Source organism: Ornithorhynchus anatinus, chromosome 18, assembly GCF_004115215.2.
Source record: "Ornithorhynchus anatinus isolate Pmale09 chromosome 18, mOrnAna1.pri.v4, whole genome shotgun sequence".
NCBI classification, from domain to species: Eukaryota; Metazoa; Chordata; class Mammalia; order Monotremata; family Ornithorhynchidae; genus Ornithorhynchus; species Ornithorhynchus anatinus.
In genome coordinates, this window is record NC_041745.1 from 28,790,251 (window position 1) to 28,812,660 (window position 22,410).

The following is a 22,410-nucleotide window of genomic DNA, read 5'->3' on the forward strand; positions in this document are numbered from 1 at the left end:
CTGCGCATAGCAAGCGCTTAACAAATACCAACATTATTATTGACGAATGAATGAATGAGTGAGTGAGTGAATGAATGAATGAGTGAGTGAGTGAATGACGAAGCCGACGCGGACTGCGCCTGCGCGCGGGAGGGGCGGGGCCCGGAGCGCTGAGCGAGCTGGCCGCCGCCCATTGGCCAGCGTCATCGGTGGGCGGGGCCCGGCGGGGAGGGGGCGGGGCCTCGCCCCCCACGTGCCCGCCGACGCCCCCTAGCGGCCAGGCCCCGCCCCGCCCTGCCCCGCCCCGCCCCTGGGGCCCCGGCCCGGCGGAGTCGGGAATGGGACGGGGGAGGAGGAGGGGGAGCGGGAAAAACGGGAGCGGCGGGAAGAACATCGGGAAGCTCGGGAGCCGCCGCCTGCAGGTCTCCGGAGCCCAGCTTTCCCGCGCCCCGAGGACCAGGAGGGAGCCCGGCCCAGCCGCGGGCCCCCGCCCGATGCACGGTACGTGGCCGGGCCCCGGGCGCTGCGGGGCTTGTGCGGACACTCTCTGCACGCCCCCCCTGCCCGCCTGCGGGGCTGGACGTGTCACCCCCTGCCTCTGGGTCTGTGTGCAGGGGGGCAGGCGCACTCTGCCCTTCCACGGAGGGGCTGTTTGGGGCGGGGGGGCCTTGTAGGCGCCGCCAGACACGCGATGAAGGGGTGGAGGGAGGTGTGAAAGACACGGTGTGGCTGTGTAGGGGACACACAATGTAGGGGTGGCGTAGGGGGCTTGAGAGACACCGTGCGGGTGTGTAGGGGTGGCCAGACACACAATGGAGGTGCATGGGGGGCTGGAGAGATACTGTATGGGTGTGTAGGGGTGTCAGACACACAGTGTAGGTGTGTAGGGAGGTTGGAAAGACACGGTGTGGGTGGGTAGGGGTGTCCAGGCACACAATGTAGGTGTGTAGGGGGGTTTGAAAGACACCGTGTGGGTGTGTAGGGGTGTCAGACACAGTGGAGGTGTGTAGGGAGGTTTGAAAGACACGGTGTGGGTGTGTAGGGGACACACAATGTAGGGGTGAAGGGGTGGCCAGACATACAATGTAGGTGTGGTGTAGGGGGGCTTGAGACACCGTGTGGGTATGTAGGGGTGGCCAGACACACAATGTAGGTGCACGGGGGGCTTGAGAGATACTGTGTGGGTGTGTAGGGGTGTCCAGGCACACAATGTAGGTGTGTAGGGAGGTTTGAAAGACACGATGTGGGTGTGTAGGGGTGTCCAGGCACACAATGTAGGTGTGTAAGGAGGTTTGAAAGACACGGTGTGGTTGTGTAGGGGTGTCCAGGCACACAGTGTACGTGCACGGGAGGCCTGAGAGAGACTGTGTGGGTGTTTGGGGGGGGGGGGGCAGACACACAATGTAGGTGTGTAGGGAGGTTTGAGAGACACTGTGTGGTGTATCGGGGTGTCCAGACACACAGTGTAGATGTGTAGGGGGGCTTGAGAGACACTGTGGTCTGCAGGGGGGCCAGACACACAATGTAGGTGTGTAGGGGCTTTGAGAGACACTGTGTAGGGGTGGCCAGACACACAGTGTAGGTGTGTAGGGGGGCTTGAGAGACACTATGTGGGTGTTTAAGGGTGACCAGACATACAGTGTAGGTGTGTAGGGGGTCGTGAGACACTGGGTTTGTAGGGGAGCAAGAGACACTGTGGGTGTTTTGGCAGGGCAGTACACACTGGGTATGTAGGCGGGACTAGACACACTGTGTGTGTGTGTAGGGGGGCAACACACACTAGGTGTGTTGGGGGGCAAGACACTGTGGGTGTGAGTGTAGGGAGAGCGAGACATTGCATCTATAGGGGAGCAGAACATTGGGTGTGTGTAGGGGGAACGAGACACACTGTGGGGGGATGTAGAGGGAATGAGAAACACTTGGTGTGTGTGTGTTTGGGGGAGCAAGGCACAGTGGGTGTGTGGGTAGGGGGTGAGACACTGTGTGTGTCTGTTGGAGGGCAGGAGATACAAAGGGTGTGTGTCTGGGGGGTGGCGAGTGAGACCCGCCGAATGCTTGCCCCATTCTTGCTCCCGATCTTCGTGACAAGCTTTGAGCACAGTGCTTAGAACAGTGCCTGGCACATAGTAAGTGCTCAACAAATACTATAATTATTGTTATTACTATTCCCCTCGGTCAGAGGACCCAGCCTGATCTGCCAGTGGCCTGGCCCTGGGGTTTTGTTTCTCTTTTCTCATGGTATTTGTCAAAGTGCTTACTATGTGGCAGACACTGTACGTAACGCTGGGGCAGATACAAGTGAATCAGGTTGGACACAGTCCATGTCCTACATGGGGCTCAGAGTCTGAATCCCCATTTTACAGATGAGGGAACTGAGCTGCAGGGAAATGAAATGACTTGCCCAAGGTCACTCAGCGGACAAGTGGTGGAGCCAGGATTAGAACCCACGTCCTTCTGGCTCCCAGGCCCATGATTTATCCACTAGGCCATGCTGCTGAAGACCCATTGATTGCCTCTCTTCTCTCCTTGGTGTGATCTCTCACTGAACTCCAGATTGTGAACTCCTTGTGGGCAGGGAACACGTGTACTAACTCTGTTATTTACTCTCCCAAGCACTTAGTACACACCACATAGTAAGCGCTCAATTAATAGGCTTGATTGATTTGAAGGATCCAGGTTGAAATGAGACTTCTCCAGTCTGTTCTAGCCCGTAAGCTCGTCCTCTAGACCGTCAACTTGTCCTCTAGACCATAAGGTTGCTGTGAGCAGGGAACGTGTCTGTTATAGCGTACTCTCCCAAGTGCTTAGTACAGTGCTGAGCACATAGTAAGTGCTAAATAAATATGATTGACAATTGCCCCAGGCTGAAAGAAGCTCCCCTTTGTTCAAAGGGGCCTCTTTCTCCTGCCGCTCAATCATTAGGCAGCTTTCTTAATCTCTTCCTTCCCCGCCCGGACCTTAAACCTCCCTTCCAAACCTTCAAATAAACCCCCACAAAAAGTGGTATTTATTGAGCATATATTCTGTGCAGAGCAGTAGAACAGAATCAGTGGACACGTTCCCTGTCCATAACGAGCTTACCTTCTAAAGGGGGAAAAAAAAGTAAGAAAACCTCGTAAGACTCTTGAAATTTGCTTGATCCCTTTCAGTGTCATCCAGAACCCCGTTGCCCTGGCTCAAAATGGTGTGGCCTATCTTTCCTGAGGGGGGGTGGGATTGTCTCTATCTGTTGCCGAATTGTACATTCCAAGCTCTTAGTTCAGTGCTGTGCACATAGTAAGCACTCGATAAATACTATGAATGAGGGGGGTCACCCCTGCCCGGGCTTTTTTCTTCCTCTGCTGCAGAAACTGAGAGCCTCTTTGTGTGGGGATCTTTCTGGCTCCAGCCAACTCCCTGGGCCTCTTCGTGTTTATGGTAAGAAAACCAAACAGAGCTGAATCTGCCAGCCTAAAAGGAAAAAAAAAAGTAAAAGGTGTTTTCAGTAGGGGTAACCCGAACCTAGAGAAATAACGTTTTGATCTGTACAAACAGTAGGCGCCTTGATGGATCTCAATGAAGGTCTTTGAATATCCTGAATTCTCTCTGCCCCTTTTAAGCAGAGTCTAGAAATGACTCCACTGTTTGGGGATGTATGGATGCACACAGTAAGTGCTCAAGAAATTCAACTGACTGATTGATGTTAATCACCAGCATCCAGGTGAGGTGACTGGAAGGAAGATAGAGGTCTAAGAAAGAGACAGTGTGTGGTTTCGTTTCCCAAAAATGCCATTTTTTCCTGTTAAACATGATCCATCGTCTCTCTTTGGTGCCTTTTGGAAACGTCAGAGTAAAATCCCCCTGGTCTCCTGTCTCTCGCCACTGTGGTCTGTACTTCACTCTGCTGCTGGGATAATTTTGCTAAAAAAAAGTGTTCAGTCCACATCTCCCCAGTCCCCAAGAACCTCCAATGGTTGCCCGTCCACCTCCCCATCAAACAGAAACTCCTCACCATTGACTTTAAAGCCCTCAATGAGCTCGTCCCCTCCTACCCCGTATCTACCCCAGCACTTAGAACAGTGCTCTGCACATAGTAAGCACTTAACAAATACCAACATTATTATTATTACCTCATCTCACGGATCTCCTACTGCAGCCCAGCTTGCTCACTCTGCTCCTCTGAGGCCAATTTACTGGGTCTGGATTTCATCTTTCTTGCTGCCAACCTCTTGCTCACCTCCTCCCTCTGTCTTGGAACTCCCTCCCTCTCCATAATTGATAGACTACCACTCTCCCCAACCCAGAAAGCGTTACTGAAAACACAACTCCTCCAACAGATGCCATTTTTTAAAAAAAGCCTTCCCCGATTAACCTTTCTTCCCCCTCAACTCCTTATCCTTTATGCATCACCTTGATGCATACCCTTTTAAGTAGTTGATATTCATCCCAGCAGCACTTAAGAATTTATCAGTAATTTATTTTAATGTCTCTCTCCATGTCTAGGCTGTAAACGCCTTGTGGGCAGGGAACATCTTCCAACTCTATTGTATTCATTCTTCAATCCTATTTACTGAGCACTTACTGTATGCAAAGCACAGTACTGAACTCTTGAGAGACTACAGAATAACAACAGACACATTCCCTGCCCACAACGAGTATGTTGTTCTCTCTCAAGTGCTTAGTGCGGTGTTCTGTACACTCTAAGTGTTCAATAACTAGACTGATGGTCAAGCAGTATTTTGTTTCCCTTCAATTTTTTTATACGGTCACTTTTATATGGTTAAGATTTGACAACCAATACTGTCCCTTTTGATTAAATAGGTGCTGGGTATTCAGATTGAATATGCCGAAGTCCGGATCTGGGATACACTTATTTTGTTTTAATGGTATTTGTTAAGCGCTTACCATGTGCCAAGCACTCTACTAAGTTCTGGGGTAGATACAAGATAGGACACAGTCCGTATTCCCAAATGGGGCTCCCAGCTTTAATTCCCAGGTGACAGAGGTAGTAACTGAGGCACAGAGAAGTTAAAGTGACTTGCCCAAGGTCACCCAAACAAGTTGCAGAGCCAGAATTAGAACCCAACTCTTTTGACTCCGGACCCATGCTCTTTCCACCAGGCCACACTACTTGTTTTTTTTTCAAATGGGATTTATTAAGCTCTTACTTTGTGCCAGACACTGTAGTTAGTGCTACTTCCCACGTTGCTTAGTCAATCGGTGGTATTTATTGAGCGCTTCCTGGGTGCAGAGCACTGTACTAAGCCCTTAAGAGAGTACAGTATAGCAGAGTTGGTAGGCATATTCCCTGCCCAGAAGGAGCTACAACCTAGAAGAGCTTCAGTCACCTTCTTAGTGATAATGTCTCCCACCATGGGGAGTGTCAGCCCTGTCCCAAAGATTTTGTGACCAAGATTCTGGTCCCCACCGCTAATTTTTTCTACTGGGACAGCGGGTGTAGCTGCAGAGTAGAAGAGACAAGCGGGGGGACATTGTAAAGTGCATCCAAGAATCTTAATAATCATCTTTTTTATGTTTTTAAATGGTATTTGTTAAACACCTACTATGTGCCAGGCCCGTAATAAGTGCTAGACGCATGATAGGTCAGACAAAGTCCCTGTCCCACGTGGGGCTCACAGTCTCAATCCCCATTTTACAGATGAAGGAAATGAGGCACAGAGAAGTGAAGTGACTTGCCAGGGTCACGTAACTGACAAGTGGTGGAGCTGGGATTAGAACGCAGGTCCTTCTGACTCCCAGGCCCATGCTCTTTCCATTTGGCCAGGCTGCTTCTCTACTCCCTATGGCTTATATACTAAGCACTGTGCTAAGTGCTGGGGTAGATACAACACAGTTGGCACATTCTGTCCTACAAGGGGCTCAGAGTCTAAGGAGGAGGCAGGACAGATATTTAATCCCATTTTACAGATGAGGAACCTGAGGCACAGAGAAGGCAAGGGACTTACCCAAGGTCACCCAGCAGGCGAGCGGCAAATTTGAGTTTTGACCATGGTGACCGAAGTGCCGCAGACCAGCATTTGGTGTCCGGGGGAGCCTTTGCCACATTGGTTAACCCGCTTTTTTCAGGGATTTTGCCGAGCTTCTCCTCTACACGAAGTAGCCTAGATGATTCTGCAGTGAAAGAGCGTTCACGTGCTGACACCCGTGAAAGAAAATATTTTAGCATTTCAGTCAATCAGTAGTTTCATTAAATGTTTACTCTCTGCAGGATACTGAACTAAACGTCTTCCATATTCTGTTATATTGTACTCTCCCAAGCACTTAGTTACAGTGCTCTTGCACCCAGTAAGCACCTAGTAAATATCATCGATCGATCGATTGACTCACCGATCTCCCTGTCTTCCAGCATCTCGCGTTTCTAGTCCATACTTCATTCTGCTCTCCAGATCATTTTTCGATACCATTGTTCTACATGTCTCGCCACTTCTCAAAAGGTGGTTGCCTGTTTGTCTCTGCTTCAAGCAGAAAGCTCCTGGCCCCTGCCCCTACATCAGCGCTCTCCCTCTTAGGCATCTACTCTTCTTCTCCCATTATCCCAGCTGCAAACTTCATTCCTCCTAAACTAACGTCCCGGTGCCTTGTTGTCATCTCTTCTGCTTCTGACCTTGGCCCGCACCCTTCCTCTTGCCTGTAACTCCATCCCTTTTCAAATCCCTGAGACCACACACAGCTCTCCCCATCTTCCAAATTATTATTATTGTGTTTGTTAAGCCCTTACTGTTTCAAGCACTGTTCTAAGCCAAATCCTTCTGAAATCCCTTCTCCTCTGAGAGGCATTCCCCATTTTGTTTCCTCTTCCCTGGACCGTATCCTCCTCAGCATGTGGTTTACGTGCATGTCGGCATACATACTCTACTATATAAGCACATATTTATTCCCCCATTCATATTTCCATTCTCTTTTTCCTCTTATCTGTAAAGTATTTTGTGTCTGTCTCCTCCCCTGGATTGAGCTGAAGCAACATGGCCTAGTAGAAAGTGCACAGGCTTGGGAGTCAGAGGGCCTGGGTTCTAATCCTAGCTCCGCCACTTGCCTGCTGGGTTGATCTTGGTCAAGTCACTTCACTTCTCTGTGCCTCGGTTTCCCCATCTGGAAAATGGGGATAAAATATGTTTTCCTTCCATCTTGGGCTGTGAACCCCAGGTGGGACAAGGGACTTGCCCAATCTGTTCTTCATGTATCTACCCAGCGCCGACTACGGTGCTTGGCTCAGAGTAAGCTCCTAACAAATGCCACAGTTATTATTTTCATCATCACCATCATCCTCGTTGTTATTATTATTACAGCCAATGCAGGAATTTACTAGTTGCCTGAATGGCTTCCAGATTTTCTTAAGTGTATAGTCATTCACAGGATTGATGTCATTCCTTCTTTTGGTCAACCTCAATAATGTTTCTCATTGGGGCAAAAGGACCCAGTGATTTTTCTCAAACATTTCAGGTGGTTTGTGGTGAAGCTGGATGTTCTCTTTTCCTTCTCTTCCCCCTCCAGTGCAATCATGGTGGAAATTAAGAAGATCTGCTGCATTGGGGCTGGCTACGTAGGAGGACCCACCTGCAGTGTCATTGCCCAAATGTGCCCCAATATCCAGGTGACTGTCGTTGATGTCAACGAATCCAGAATCAACGCGTGGAACTCCAGCACGCTCCCCATTTATGAGGTAAACTTTTGCTAAACGAATACTTCCCTGCTGTATTGTACTCTCTCAAGTGCTTAGTACAGTGCTGTGCACACAATAAGCACTCAATTAAGATGATCCCTGATTTAACTCTGACAGTTACCCACAGGATAGGCATAGTCCTTGTGACAAACTTATTGTTTAGCTATTGTGGGCCCATAATCTATCGATTTAATAAAGGACCCTGATTCTCAGGCCCCGTCTATGACCATTTTCCTGTGGGATAGGCACAAGGAGGAAGTATTCCAAGAGAATTTTATGCTTTATAGTTTCGATGACTTTACCAACTTTGGAAAAGCCAAATTGGGCCTTCTGGGTAATTAGTAGAGACCTGTGTTTAGACCTTAATGTATTGTATTTTCAGTAGACAATCTTCAGTGATGTGCTCTCAGAACATGAACAATCAAGCAAACAGCTAAAAAATGATAGGACAATACTTTTCTGAATCTCAAAGCATTGGGTTGATGACCTACAGGTTTTTTTTTATTATATGATTGCAGTCTTCTGGGTAACTCCTGATTGATTCTGGGTTCCCCCTTATTCCCAGCTGATGCTTAAGAAGGCTGGCACGATAATTATGCTACTCGCTAAGTGCCATGCACTATACTGAACAATGGGGTGGATATACAGAGTTAATCCGGATGGACACAATCCCTGCCCCACATGGGGCTCACAGTCTAACCAGAAGGAAGGAGGACTTAATCACTGCCATCTTGAAAAATGTAGACTTTTCGTCCATAAACTGACCGTATTGGAATTGACTGACCAGGCCTTTGGTTTCCAGCCAGGACTGAAGGAAGTGGTAGAATCCTGTCGAGGGAAGAATCTCTTCTTCTCTACCAACATTGACGATGCCATTAAAGGCGCCGACCTTGTATTCATCTCTGTAAGTGTCTTCTTAGCTTTTGAACGTCTTTAGCTGTGCCCAAGGTTCCGGGTTGGGGGGCTGGAGAAGGTCTATTGATTACCCACCACTTCGCCCAATAGTAAAGGGCCTTAAAGTGGGTGTCAGTGGAAAGGACTGAGTGTATCTACCAACTCTGTGGTATTGCATGTACTCTCCCAAGCGCTTAGTACAGCGCTCTGCACCCAGTAAGCGCTCACTCCGTTCGATTGACCGATTGATTGTTTCCCTCCAGACAAGAAGCCATCCCTCGTCTCATTCCGGGTACCTTTTCCTAAAGCGCCTAGGAGCACGTGACTATTTTTATGCCTGCCCCCAACAAGACTTAGTTAGGACCGATTCCTTCACTTTCCATGGCCCTAGGACTGTGTCTTCATATGGGGTTCTTCTCCCATCCAAGTTAACACCTCAAGCAGGAGTTAGAACACGTTCCTTCACGTTCTGTGACCCTGGGATCGTGTCTTTGTTTGAGACTCTTCTCCCCTCCAAGATAACACCCCGACAGAACACAAGTCTTCGTTAGAACTGATTTCTTCCCTCTCTGTGACCCCTCTCTTTCATTTAGGGGCTCTCCTCCCTCCAGGTTAACACCCCAGTGAAAACACAAGGCTTAGTTAGGACCTATTCTTTCACTTTGCGTGACCCTAAGACCGTGTCTTCATTGGGGGCTCTCCTCTCCTCCAGGTTAACACCCCAACAAAAACTTACGGGATGGGGAAAGGCCGGGCCGCCGACCTGAAGTACATCGAAGCTTGTGCCCGGCGGATCGTGCAAAACTCCAACGGCTACAAGATCGTGACAGAGAAAAGCACGGTCCCAGTACGGGCAGCCGAGAGCATCCGACGGATATTTGACGCCAACACCAAACCCAACTTGAACCTGCAGGTGAGCGCCTCGTGGGCCGAGATCGCCTCCGCCAACTCGGCCGTACCGGTCTCCCCCAAGCTCTCAGTATAGCGCTCCACACCCAGTAAGCGCTCAATACATACTGTTGACGGGTCGATTCGGAACTCGGGTCACCTCGACTCTGTGACTCAGTCAGCCGTTCCTTTGACCGTTTCTTCTCTGTGGGGAATCCAGGTGCTGTCCAATCCCGAATTCTTGGCGGAAGGAACAGCCATTAAGGATTTGAAGAACCCGGATCGAGTACTGATCGGTGGCGACGAGACCCCGGAGGGACAGAAAGCAGTCCGCGCCCTTAGTGCCGTCTATGAACACTGGGTTCCCAAAGAAAAGATCCTCACGACCAACACCTGGTCTTCAGAGCTCTCCAAACTGGTTGGTGACCTTGTCCTTCTCGGAGGCTACATCTGAGCCTGACAGCGACCTGGGTGAAAACAAACCGGGTTGTTCTGACACAGACACTGGGGGACCAATGCGTCGACTTTATTATCGGGGTGGCTAAACCTCCTCACTTGGCACAATTTAGATTGCAGAAATTAGGAGAAGGAGCATGGTTTAATGGATAGAGCATCTTGGGTTCTAATCCTGGCTTCACCACTTGTCAGCTGTGGGACCTCAGGCAAGTCGTTTTACTTCTCTGGGCTTCAGTTACCTCATCTCTATAATGGAGATTGATCGATCAATGGTATTTATTGAGCGCTTAGGCAGCTGATTGTATATATTGAGTGCTCACTGTGTGCAGAGCACTGTAATAAGCGCACAGGGCTCATAGCCTAAATATTCAGTCATATTTATTGAGTGCTTTCTGTATGCCCAGCACTGCACTACTGTGAGAGAGTACAATACAACAATAAACAGACACATTTCCTGCCCACAACGAGCTTAGGTCTCCCTAAGTAGGAGGGAGAATAGGTATCCCCATTTTACAGTTGAGGGAACCGAGGCCCAGAGAAGTGAAGAGACTTATCCAAGGTCACACAGCAAGCAGTTGGCAGAGCCGGGATTAGAACCCAGTTCCTTCCGATTCCCAGGCCCAAGGTCTCTCCACTAGGTCAAGCAGCGTCTCTGTTTTTCCCTCCAGTCTCCCCACTGGAATTCTTTGTTCTCTATCCACAAAACTTTTCCTAGCAATTGCCCATTCTTCTTGAGCCCCAAGGGAGTGGCTGGTTGGTTCCAGGGAGATTGTTCGGGTGTGGCCATGGAGTGAAACTCGACCCACTGGTTCACTGCTTCCATTTCTGGTTTTCTCAGGCAGCAAATGCTTTTCTTGCCCAGAGGATCAGCAGTATAAACTCCATCAGTGCTTTGTGTGAAGCTACAGGGGCTGATGTGGAAGAAGTAGCCACAGCCATCGGGATGGATCAGAGGATTGGGAATAAGTTTCTGAAAGCCAGTGTTGGTAAGTGACAATTTGTGTTTAACTGCAGAACTGGTCCATCAGCGGTATTCATTGAGGGGTTACCGTGCAGAACACTGTACTAACCATTTGGGAAAGTACATTAAAACAGAGTGGGTAGACATGTTCCCTGCCCAACATCATCAACCATCATCAGTGGTATTTGTTGAGCACTTACTGTGTGCAGAGCACTGTACTAAGCGCTTGGGAGAGTACAACAGAGTTGACCCATACGATCCCTGGCCACAACAGCCTCACAGTATAGCAGGGGAAGACGAGCATAAATATAAAGCAATTGATGGTCAGTCCAAGGGCTTAATAAATATTATCGTTGGATTAGTCTGTTCTGAAAGAAAAGATTGGTTTGGTTTTTTTTTGTCGTCGTCATTTTTAAATGGCATTCGTAAGCGCTTACTATGTGTCAGGCACAGTACTAAGCACCGGAATTGATACAAGCTTATTTTAGGTTAGAATGAGAATTAGTCCATGTTTCTCAATCACATTATTGAGAGGGCGTTGAGGTCTTGCCGCTGCTCCACAGCGGACAGGAAGAGGAAGTGGTTGGGATTGAAGTGCCTCCAGGAACTCACATCAGGCAGTGACCACACATGCAGTTCCAGGAGAGGAACGAGTTGTGCGGGCCCAGTGAGAAGATGCAGAATTGTTTCTTGCTTTCATTGTACCTCTGTAAGAGAGAGCACTCTGTAGGAGATACCTCCTCAAGAGGCCTTCTCCAAGTAGGCCTTCGTTTCACTGATCCATCCTTCCCTCTGTGTAGACTACGCATTTGATTGTGTACCTCTTGGGAGAGTACCACAGAGTTAATAAATATGAGCCCTGCCCTCAAGGAGCGGACAGTCTAGTGGGAGAATTGAAGGGGTACGAAAGGAAAAGTTGAGGGGGAAGAGAAGGAAAAAATGTGGAGAAAAAGAGGAGAGAGGGAGAAGTGTCAGGAAAAGAGGAGAAAAGCCTAACCTAAATAGAGACAGATTGATACCCAACTGTCTCGATATCCACCACAGCCTCACGATGTTTATTTATTTATACTTAGGTAAATAACCTTATGCCCTTACACAGATACTTCCCCTGTCTGTAATTTAAATATCCGTCTCTCCCTGTAGACTGAAAACTCAAGGGCGGGAATCATGTCCACCAACTTTCTTACATTCTGCTCTCCCAATCACTTAGTAAGGCGCTCCGCACACAGTAAGAGCGGTGGGGAGAGAGAAAGGACCCTCCCTCATATTTGACAATGACCCTGTTACGAAAGCCCCTGGCTTAGTACCAAATGAAATCTCTTCCTCTGGGCCGCGATGCGCGATTCGGGGTTATTTCTCTTTCATCCATCCATTCATTCATTCAATTGTATTTATTGAGCGCTTTCATCTGAACAGGGTTTGGTGGGAGCTGTTTTCAGAAAGATGTCCTGAATTTGGTTTATCTCTGCGAGGCACTGAACCTGCCGGAAGTAGCACGTTATTGGCAACAGGTATGAATTCTTCCTCGGAGATTTTCGATGAGGAGCCAATCACTGTTTTGTTCGTGACTATTTCTTTTTTGTTTTTTTAATGGTACTCGTTAAGCACTTAATGTGTGCCAGGTACTGTACTAAGTAATGGGGTAGATAACATCTAATTAAGTTGGACATAGTCCACATAGAGCTCACAGGCTTAATCCCTGTTTTACAGGTGAGATAACTGAGGCTCAGCCAAGTGAAGCGAGTGGCCCAAGGTCACCCAACAGACAAGTGGCAGAGTCGGGATTAGAACCAGGTCCTTCCGACTCCCAGGCCGTACTCTATCCACGAGGCCGTGCTGCGTCCCTTACTTCTGCATCTTTATGAAAACTGTAAACTTGTGTTATTGCTAGTCGTGCTGAGGATCTTGGGTGTATTGGGGCTGGCCCTTAGTTATTAATGGCAAGTGACCCAAAAACAATCAAACCTGACCCCAAAGCCAGATCCGTCGTCGTCGGAGACTGCACCCGGAAATGGGGAATTTTCCCGATTCTGGTGTGGAACCACTAGCCCTCTTTGCCCCTTAGTTCGTGAGCTTGTTGCAGCCTGGGGCTACTGAGCTGGTTCTATTAGCCGGGTATCTATGGGGTCCAGACTCCATGAGTCCGGATAACGGAATTTTCTGGAGCAGATATGGATGTAAGAGACACTAACGTGTCTCTATTCAGGTTAGACTTTTCTCCTCTCTTCCTGGCAATTCTCCCTCTTTCTCTTTTTCTCCATATTTCTCCCTTCTCTTCCCCCTCACCTTTTCCTTTCGTATCTCTTCAGTTCTCCCCTTTCTCCTCTATTTTCTTGCACTTCCTCCCACTAGATTGTCAGCTCCTTGAGGGCAGGTCTTATATTTATTAACTCTCCCAAGTTCGTTGCCATGCAAACCGGAGGTGTTTAATAAATTCCCTTGGTTGATTGCTACTCTTTCCGTCTCCCACCCTCCTCACTTCCTTTTTCTTCTTATTTTGTCTTTTGATACTCCCACTTATTTTCTTTCATTTCCCATTCTCACTTCTCTTGTGTCCAGGACCAGGTGAACCTCACCTCCTCACCCCCCACCCCCCTCCTCTGGACTTCAGGATGGCCTCATCTTCGCCTCCCATTCCCTGGGGAGCAATTCCCTCTCCCAAGGTAGAGGAGGGTTTTGATCTTCTCCACCATCTGGCTGGAGGTCGGTGAGGGGAGTAGGAGTTCTGTGGAGGAGAAAGGGCAAGTCTTGGGTTCTGGGAGACCTGCATTTTTGCCAAGTAGAGTGGTCTAGTGGAAAGAGCCTGCGAGTCAGAAGGACTTTAGTTCTAATCCCAGCTCTGCCGATTACTTGCCGTGTGACCTTGGGTAACTTTGTTTTTTTTTTTTAAAGACTATTTGTTAAACACTCACTGCGTGCCAGGCAGTGTACTAAACACAGGGGTAGATACAAGATCATCAGGTTGGACACAGTCCATGACCCTCATGGGGCTCACAGCGTTACTCCTCATTTTACAGATGAGGTATCCTGGGCACAGGGAAGCGACTTGCCTAGTGTCACAGACAAGTCATGTGGCAGAGCTGAGGATTAGAACCCAGGTCCTCTGACTCCCAGTCCCGTGGTCTTTCCATGAGGCCACACTGCTTCTTCAAGTCACTTAACTTCTTTGTGCCCAGTTTCCTCAATGGTAAAATGGGGATTAAATCTGTTCTCCCTCTTACTTAAACCATGAGCCCCATGTGGGACAGGGACAGTGTTCTACCAGATTAACTTGTACCTACCCCAGTGCTTAGAACAGTGTTTGACACGTAGTAATTAATTAATGTTGCTATTTGTTAAGCGCTTACTATGTGCGGAGCACTGTTCTAAGCGCTGGGGTAGATACAGGTTAATCAGGTTGTCCCATGTGAGGCTCACAGTTAATCCCCATTTTACAGATGATGTAACTGAGGCACAGAGAAGTGAAGTGACTTGCCCACAGTCACACAGCTGACAAGTGGCAGAGCCGAAAGTCGAACCCATGACCTCTGACTCCGAAGCCCAGGCTCTTTCCACTGAGCCACACTGCTACCCCTTAGTAGTAAGCACTTAGCAAATTCCATAAAAAAAGAACGGGGGCTCAGACTCCCACCTTCCCATGCAGCATGGCCTAGTGGAAAGAGCACAGGCCTATGAGTCCGAAGACCTGGGTTCTAATCCCACCTCCACCACTTGTCTGCTGTGTGACCTGTAAGCCCGTCCATGGGCAGGGACTGTCTCTATCTGTTGCCGATTTGTACATTCCAAGCGCCTAGTATAGTGCTCTGCATATATTAAGCGCTCAATAAATACAGTTGAATAAATGACCTCGGGCAAGTCACTTCCTTTCTCTGTACCTCAGTTGCCTCACCTGTAAAAAGGGGTTTAAGACTGTGAGTTCTATGTGGAACAGGGACTGCGTCCAACCCGATTATCTTATATCTACCTTAGTGTATATATAGTACAGTGCCTGGCCATTAGTAACAGTGGAACCAACAGCATAAAAAAAACCACCCTGCTCCGATCCTAGCTGTGAAGATGGTGGAAATATCTGCTCACAGGTCTGGTCACGGGGCACAAGAATGCAGGGAAATAGGTCTGGGTGTTCCCGGCTAGGGCCATTAGATTTTTTTTTTAATGGTTTTTATTAAGTGCTTATTCCACGCCAGAAGCTATACTAAGTGCTGGAGTAGATACAAGGTAATCAAGTTGGACACAGTTCATGAGCCTCACGGTCTTAATCTCCATTTTACAGATTAGGGAACTGAGGGCTAGAGAAGTGAAGTGACTAGCCCAGGGTCACGCAGCAGACAAGGAGTGGATGTGGAATTAGAACCCAGGTCCTTCTGACTCCCAGGCCTGGGCTCTATCCACTAGGCCATGCTGCTTCTCCTTTTTGAGGCGTTAAGTGGGTAGCCAACCCTTTGGCTTGCTCAGAGCACCTAAACTGGAGAACCAGGGCAGAGGATGGCAATGCTAATCTTACCACCCCACGAGAGAGGTGGAGCCTGGGTTGCCTGATCTTGCTGGCACGGTTACCTTCTTGGCAGTAGTGAAAATGCCATACTTCTTTTCCTGACCGATTACCTGGTGTATTTGCAGGTGATAGACATGAACGACTACCAAAGAAGGAGGTTTGCTTCTAGGATCATAGATAGTCTGTTCAACACAGTCACGGACAAGAAGATCGCTATTTTGGGATTTGCCTTCAAAAAGGACACTGGAGACACAAGGTATGTGTAAAACTCACCGACCAGAATAAAAATCCTTAAGACCCTAATCCGGCTCTTCCTTTAACCCCACCGTATCCTCGGTTTGATTCCTCGTTTGTGATTAACCTGCAGAGCGGATAAGAGTTTCTGCTCTGATCTTGTTATTTTTTGCTCTCTTTTAAAAATGGTATTAAGGGCTTACTATGTGCCAGGCACTGTACTGAGTGACGGGTAGATACAAGTTGGCAGGTTGGACACGGTCCATGTCCCACTTGGGGCTCACGGTCTTAACCCCCATTTTGCAGGTGGGGGAACTGAGGCCGGGAGAAATGCAGTGACTTGTCCAAGGTCACCCAGCAGGCGAGTGGCAGAGCCGAGATTGGACCCCAGGTCCTCTGCCTCCCAGGCCTGTGCTCTATCCATTAGATCACCCTGCTTCTTCGCCTCTTTGGAATGTGTTCCCTTGGCATCGAGAGGAATCTGCCTTAGGAGTGTTGCTGCTGTTGCTCCGGAGGGGCGGGCTGCCCGAGAAAGGCTGAGGTCCAGCAGCCTGGCGGGGTGGGTTGGTCTGCCTCCATCAGCTCTCTTACTGCAGTGGTTAAGCGGGCGGTACCAGGGCCGGGCCGACTGACCATGGTTGCCTTTGGCGCTAGGGAGTCGTCCAGTATCTACGTCAGCAAGTACCTGATGGACGAGGGCGCTCACCTCCACATCTATGACCCCAAAGTGCCCCGGGAACAGATTGTGGTGGATCTCTCGCACCCCGGCGTCTCTGAAGATGACCAAGGTGAGGCTCTTGCTTCATCCATAGCACCCCTTCCAAGAGGCAGGACTTCCCCAGCTAAGTCTTTTCCCCAGATCCCTCTCAGTCAATCAGTGGTATTTATTGAGCGCTTAACACGCTAAAGCAGAATCATAATCATGGTATCTGTTAAGTGCTTAGTACGTGCCAGGTACCGTACTAAGCGCTGGGGTAGATACCAGATTGGGTTGGACAAAGTTCCTGTTCCACTTAGGGCTCACAGTTTTAATCCCCATTTTACAGATGAGGGAACTGAGGCACTGAGAAGTGAAGTGACTTGTCCAAGTTCATACAGCAGACAAATGGCAGAGCCGGGATCAGAACCCAGGTCCTTCTGCCTCGCAGGCCTGTGCTCTATCCAGTAGGCCAGGCTGCTTCTCTACAGAATTAGCAGACACATTCCCTGCCTGTAACGAGCTTACAGTGTTGTGTCTTCTGCCTCACCTATGCACTTGGATCTGGCCTCTTTGATCACTTGATATTCACCCCACCCTCAACCCCACACCACTTATATAGATATTCCTAATTTATTTTATTATCTGTCTCCCACTGTAGACTGAAAACTCCTAGTGGGCAGGTAATGTCTACTAGCTCTGTTGCATTGTACTCTCCCAAATGCTTAGTACAGTTCTCTGCATACAGTAGATGATCAATCAATATCAACTGATTGATTCTTTTTTTAATCATCTTTGTTAGGTGCTTATTATGAGCCAGGCACTGTACTAAACACTGGGGTAGTTACAAGCTAATCAAGTTGGACACGGTCTGGGTCACAGATGAGGCTCACAGTCTTAATTTCCATTTTACTGACGAGGTAACTGAGCTACAGAGAAGTGAGGTGACTTGCCTGAGGTCACACAGCAGATAAGTGGTGGAGCCGGGATCAGAGCCCAAGTCCTTCCGACTTTCAGGCCTGTGCTTGTTCCCCTAGGCCACACTGCTTCCCACAATCCTGAATTTCCAAACGCAGGGTGGTGAATGGATTCTACTCCGGGAACCCCGGGGGTATCCTTTTTTAATTGGTTTTAGCCCTAATTTGGTTTCCCCATCATTTTGGGATCTCCGGGATTCACTCTGGGAGGAAATATATAATAAAATGGAACAAGTGGTTTTCTGGGACCATCTCTTCATAGGGCTTGCAGGGGGAAGAGCAAAGGGAGCAAGTCAAGGCGACGCAGAAGAGAGCTGGGAGAAGAGGAAAAGTGGGGCTTAGTCTGGGAAGGCTTCTTGGAGGAGAGGTGCCTTCAGTAAGGCTTTGAAGAGGAGGAGAGTAATTGAAAGGTGGGAGAGAAGCGAAGTGATTAGAAAGCACTCAATAAATATGATTGACTGACTGACATGCCCAGGGTCCCACAGCAGGCAAGTGGCAGAGCCAGGATTAGAACCCAGGTCCTTCAACTCCCAGGCCTGTGCTCTCTCTGCTAGGCCACATTGCTTCAATTATTATTATCATTGTGGCTGTTATTAGCCCCCCTCTGCCAGGACCATCTCTGTCTCCCACAGCTTGTGAAGAAAGTATAAGAAATACTTATCTAACCCCAGTGGGAGGTTGGGTGGGGAGAATGACCCTCCTTTTCTTCTTTTCCTTCCCGTCATCTTTCCCCTCCCTCCCTCTCCCACCTCTGCTGCAGTGGCTCGCTTGGTGACCATCTCGAAGGACCCCTATGAAGCTTGCGACGGGGCCCACGCTGTAGTTATTTGCACCGAGTGGGATATGTTTAAGGTAAGAAGGGCAGAGATGGATCTTACAGGAATCAATCCATCAAGGTTTTTTATTGAGCGCTTACTAGGTGCAGAGCACCGAAAGACTAAGCGCTTGGGAGAGTACAGTTTGATAGTTAACAGACCCATTCCCTGTCTGCAACGGGCTTAAGGTCTATAGGAAGGGGGAGGGTTGGCATGGGGGTTCAGTCGGTCAATCAGTAGTATTTGTTGAGCGTATGCTATGTGCGGATCACTGTTCTTAAGTGCTTGGGTGAGGACAGGAGAGTTAGTGAACCCCATCCCCATCTTTGGGGAACTTAAAGTCCAGTGGGTAACTGAGGCATAGAAAAGTTAAGTGACTTGCCCGGGGTCACACAGCAGACACATGGCAAAGCCGGGATTAAAAACCAGGTCCTCCGACTCCCAGGCCTGGGCTCTGTCCCCCTAAGCCACACTGCTCCTCTTAGATAAAACCAAGGGAGTGCAGAAATTAATTGGGAAAGACCTCCTGGAGAAGGTGAGACTTTCCAAGGACTTTGAGGATGGGGGAGGGCAGGTCTCTGGCAGATAGGAAGCAGTAGAAGTAGAAGGCAGTTCAAGGCTGGAGGTGGGGCGGGAGTAGCAGGTGGAAGAGATGGGAGCGAGGCACAGGAAGAGGAGAATTGAGGGTTTTTTTTAATGGTTCTTTCAGGAGCTGGATTATGAGCGCATCCACAAAAAGATGCTGAAGCCGGCCTTCATTTTCGATGGCAGACGGGTCCTGGATGGACTTCACAATGAGCTTCAGACCATTGGCTTCCAGGTATCCCGGGCTGTAACTGTTCTCAGCGGGTTTTCCCTTGGGGCCAAAGGGCTCAATCGATCGTATCGATCGATCATACTTATTGAGCACTCACTGTGTGCAGACCATTTATTTTTAAAAAAATGTTTTTATGGTATTTGTTAAGCACTTACTGAGTACTAAGTGCCCTCCCTCTTCATATCCGGCAGACAGTTACTCTCCCCACTTTCAAATCCTTATTTGAAGGCACATCTCCTCAGAGGCCTTCCCTAAGCCCTCATTTCTCTCCTCCCTCTCCCTTCTGTTACCCTGATTTGCTCCCTTTATTCATCCCTCCCTGAGCCCCACAGCACTTATGCATATCTATAATTTATTTATATTAATGTCTACCGCCTCCTCTAGAATGTAAGCTCGTCGTAGGCAGGGAATTTGTCTACCAACTCTGTTATAACGTTATAATGTACTTTCCCAACTGCCGAGTTCAGTGTCCTGCTCACAGTAAGCACTCAATAAATAAGATTGATTGATTGGGGTAATACAAGCTAATCAGCTTGGACAGTGTTAATCCCCATTTTACAGATGAGGAAACTGAGGCACAGAGAAGTGAAGCGACTTGCCGAAGATTACACGGCAGGCAAGTGGTGGAACTGGGATGAGAACCCAGGTCCTTCTGCCTCCCGGGCCTGGGTTCTCTGACACTAGACCCCGCTGGTTCTCTAAGAAAGGGGGAGGGACAGGCTGGTCTCAGGGCCTGGGACCATGAGCACCTCTTCCCTCCCCTTCTGGGCTCTTCTCCGGGCACACCCCCACCTGGCTCCTGGCATCAGACCATTGGGGCGGGCCTTTCTTGCGGAGCTCTGCTTCCCGGCCTGTTTGCTGCCTGCCTGGGGAGGAGGAAAGGAAAAGGGAAGCAGCTTTGCCTCGTGGATAGAGTGCGGGCTGGAGTCAAAAGAACTTGGATTCTAATGCCTGCCCTGCCACTTGTCTGCTGTGTGACCTTGGGCAAGTCACTTCATTTTTCTGTGCCTCAATTCCCTCATTGTAAAATGGGGATTAAGACTGTGAGCCCCAGGTATGATAGGGACTGTGTCCAACCCAATTATATTGTGTCTGCCCCAGCGCTTAGTACAGTGCCTGGCACATAAGAAGTGCTTAACAAATACCACAATTATTATTACTTTTATTAAAGTCATAGCCTGTTGCCCACCGTGGTTTTGCTCCAAGGGAGAAAAAAAGTCATAGGCTGGTTACCCCTGGGAAAAGGGGAAATAACTCTCTACTGCAGAAACTTGGCACAAAATGGCAGATCAGAGCCCTGCCACACCCGGCGCTCTCCGAGTCTGCACATGGTTTCTTCCATCCTTTATTTCTGTTCCCCTCCCTTTTTTTAATGGTATTTTTAAAATGGTATTTAAATTCTTACTATGTACCAAACACTGGAGTAAATACAAGCTGATCAGGCCGGACACAGTCCGTGTCCCACCTGGGGCTCGCAGCCTTAATCCTCATTTTACAAGATGAGGAAACTGAGGCCCAGAGAGGTTTCTCCTGGGATGAGAAGAACCCCAGAAGAGCCCTCTCTAGGAGCTTTATGAGTAAACCTCAGAGCAAACCTCATTGAGGGAGGACCCGGCCCTCCTTCCTTTTCCCCCACCTCATTCCGGCATCTCCTGATGGCCTTTGCGTAACAGGTACCATAAAAAAAAGTCATCCGTCCTATAGGATAGTATCTTGACTAAGTCATCTGTGGCCATTTGGCAAACTACAACTACCAACGTCTCTTCATTTCTCTGTTAGATTGAAACGATCGGCAAGAAGGTGTCATCGAAAAGAATTCCCTACGCTCCTTCGTGTGAAATTCCAAAGTTTAGCCTTCAAGATCCGCCAAGCAAGAAACCCAGAGTGTAGGGCTCATCAAGAGCACCTCAGTGTGTCTGGTTTGTACTATGGGATCATGAATTCCTCCCTCTTCCCTTCACGCCCCCCTCCATTAGGTAGCAAAAACCATGCGCTTTAGGGAAACTAACTATTTTTGAGTGATTAACCCACCTTTTCCCTACCTGTGGCAGCAAACGCAGTAGTTCTTTCTGTATCTAGAGTCTATTTTCTATTTTTATAATGCTGTTCGATTATTGAGACAAAGGGGGAGCCCTAGTGATTTTTAATGGTCTTTTTTAAAAAATAAAAGTCATTCTCCTACAACTCTTGCTTTCTAAAAATGTCCAGAAGCTTCTTCTTCATTCCCCCCCATTAAAGAGCACAAGACCTGTAGAGTGGTTCCCCCCAGAGTCGACTATCCCTCTTCCCCCATCCCTTCCCCCTGCAAGCTAACCCAAAGTGTCAAAAGGCACCTCAGGGCCGGGCTGAGCTTGCTTAATTAGTGGATATGCCTGACCAAAGTCTCCTCAGGAGACACTGAGGGTCAGAGTGGACCCCCAGTTGAATAGGAATCATCAGTGTGAATCCAACATGGGGCTGGGGAAGAGCGGCAAAGTATCAGACGTCCAGAGAGGCCAGGCCCTGCCCTGCTCGGACCGGCATGATTGCGGGCCTCCATTCAGGTGTCCACCCTCTAAGCCGGATGTGGAGACACTGGAGAGTCTAAAGTAACTTCAGTGATGAGAGGGGAGGGAAAGGCAGTTCTCCGAGGAAAAGCTAAAGGAACTGGGGCTGTTTTAGCCTGGAGAAAGAGCTGACTGAAGGGACTAATTACTGCCTTCAAGTGCCTGAAGGGTTTGAAAGAGATTCTGACTCGCTGTTCTCCAAGCAAGGGAACATGGGTTTTAATGACAGGGGAAGAGATTGTTGGTGGGAGAGAAGGAAAAACTTCCAGGCTTTTCGGGATTAAGAACTAGAATGGCTGACTGCTGGTGGGGGGGTGGGGGGGTGGGGGGTTCCTTCCCTGAGGAAAGATCAGCCAGTCATCCTTGAAAGCTCACCTGGAAGGAGGCAGGGGGTTGGCCCAGATGACCCCCCAGGTTCCTGCCAGCCCCGAGACTCTTATACACTTTTTTCAGAGCCCTATTTGGGGTAGAACTTGCACTCAGCTCAGAGGAGGAGAAGGCATCTGTCCCAGGTAGGCTCAAAGGCAGAATCCGCCAAGTCTGCCCTGTGTGGCAAACTTTCTGTAGCAAAGTGCTATTTTCTTGGCCCTGTCCCCAGTGGCAGGTATTCTCAACTGGGGTAAAATGTGTAATATGGGGAGAAATTGGGTGGCGGCAGAAGGCCCGCCTCCCCCGTCCAACCCGCCCTTCTTATGCCAGGGATTGCACTGCTACGAAAACGGGAATCATTTTCATTTCCCCGGAGGTAACCCGAGGGTCACTTAGATCCCATGACTTCCGATGGTCTGTCATTCCTGCCGTGATTTTTTGAAAATCGTACTTCACTTCTGTTGTTCGAGCTTTAATGCCTCCAGCTGGGTGTGTAAAGAACTGTCTGAAGAACTGAGGCTCTTCTAAGACTCGATACAGATGTGCCAAATCCGTGAGCACAGACAACTGTAAGACAATGGACCCTTCGAATAAAATACTCCCCTCGTGTCTACACGGTGTG

The 22,410-nt window shown here is 48.9% G+C and overlaps 1 protein-coding gene across 1 annotated transcript; it reads left to right on the top strand.

The window, feature by feature from the left end:
- The first annotated feature begins 330 nt into the window (after window positions 1-330).
- Window positions 331-22,401, top strand: UGDH (UDP-glucose 6-dehydrogenase). The gene is made up of 12 exons (XM_001511596.5): window positions 331-480; window positions 7,471-7,639; window positions 8,442-8,543; window positions 9,246-9,446; window positions 9,642-9,839; window positions 10,716-10,863; window positions 12,255-12,349; window positions 15,459-15,589; window positions 16,222-16,355; window positions 18,002-18,093; window positions 18,766-18,876; window positions 20,653-22,401. Exons 2-12 carry the CDS (start codon window positions 7,478-7,480, stop codon window positions 20,761-20,763), a joined length of 1,485 nt encoding a protein of 494 aa, XP_001511646.1. The 5' UTR covers window positions 331-480; window positions 7,471-7,477; the 3' UTR covers window positions 20,764-22,401.
- The last annotated feature ends 9 nt before the right edge of the window (window positions 22,402-22,410 follow it).

Excerpts from the sequence above, each read along its gene's own strand:
- UGDH (XM_001511596.5), top strand. The coding sequence starts at position 7,478 with ATGGTGGAAATTAAGAAGATCTGCTGCATTGGGGCTGGCTACGTAGGA. Across the intron at positions 7,640-8,441 it reads GCACGCTCCCCATTTATGAG|CCAGGACTGAAGGAAGTGGT; the intron begins GTAAACTTTTGC and ends TTTGGTTTCCAG. Across the intron at positions 18,094-18,765 it reads CCGAGTGGGATATGTTTAAG|GAGCTGGATTATGAGCGCAT; the intron begins GTAAGAAGGGCA and ends TGGTTCTTTCAG.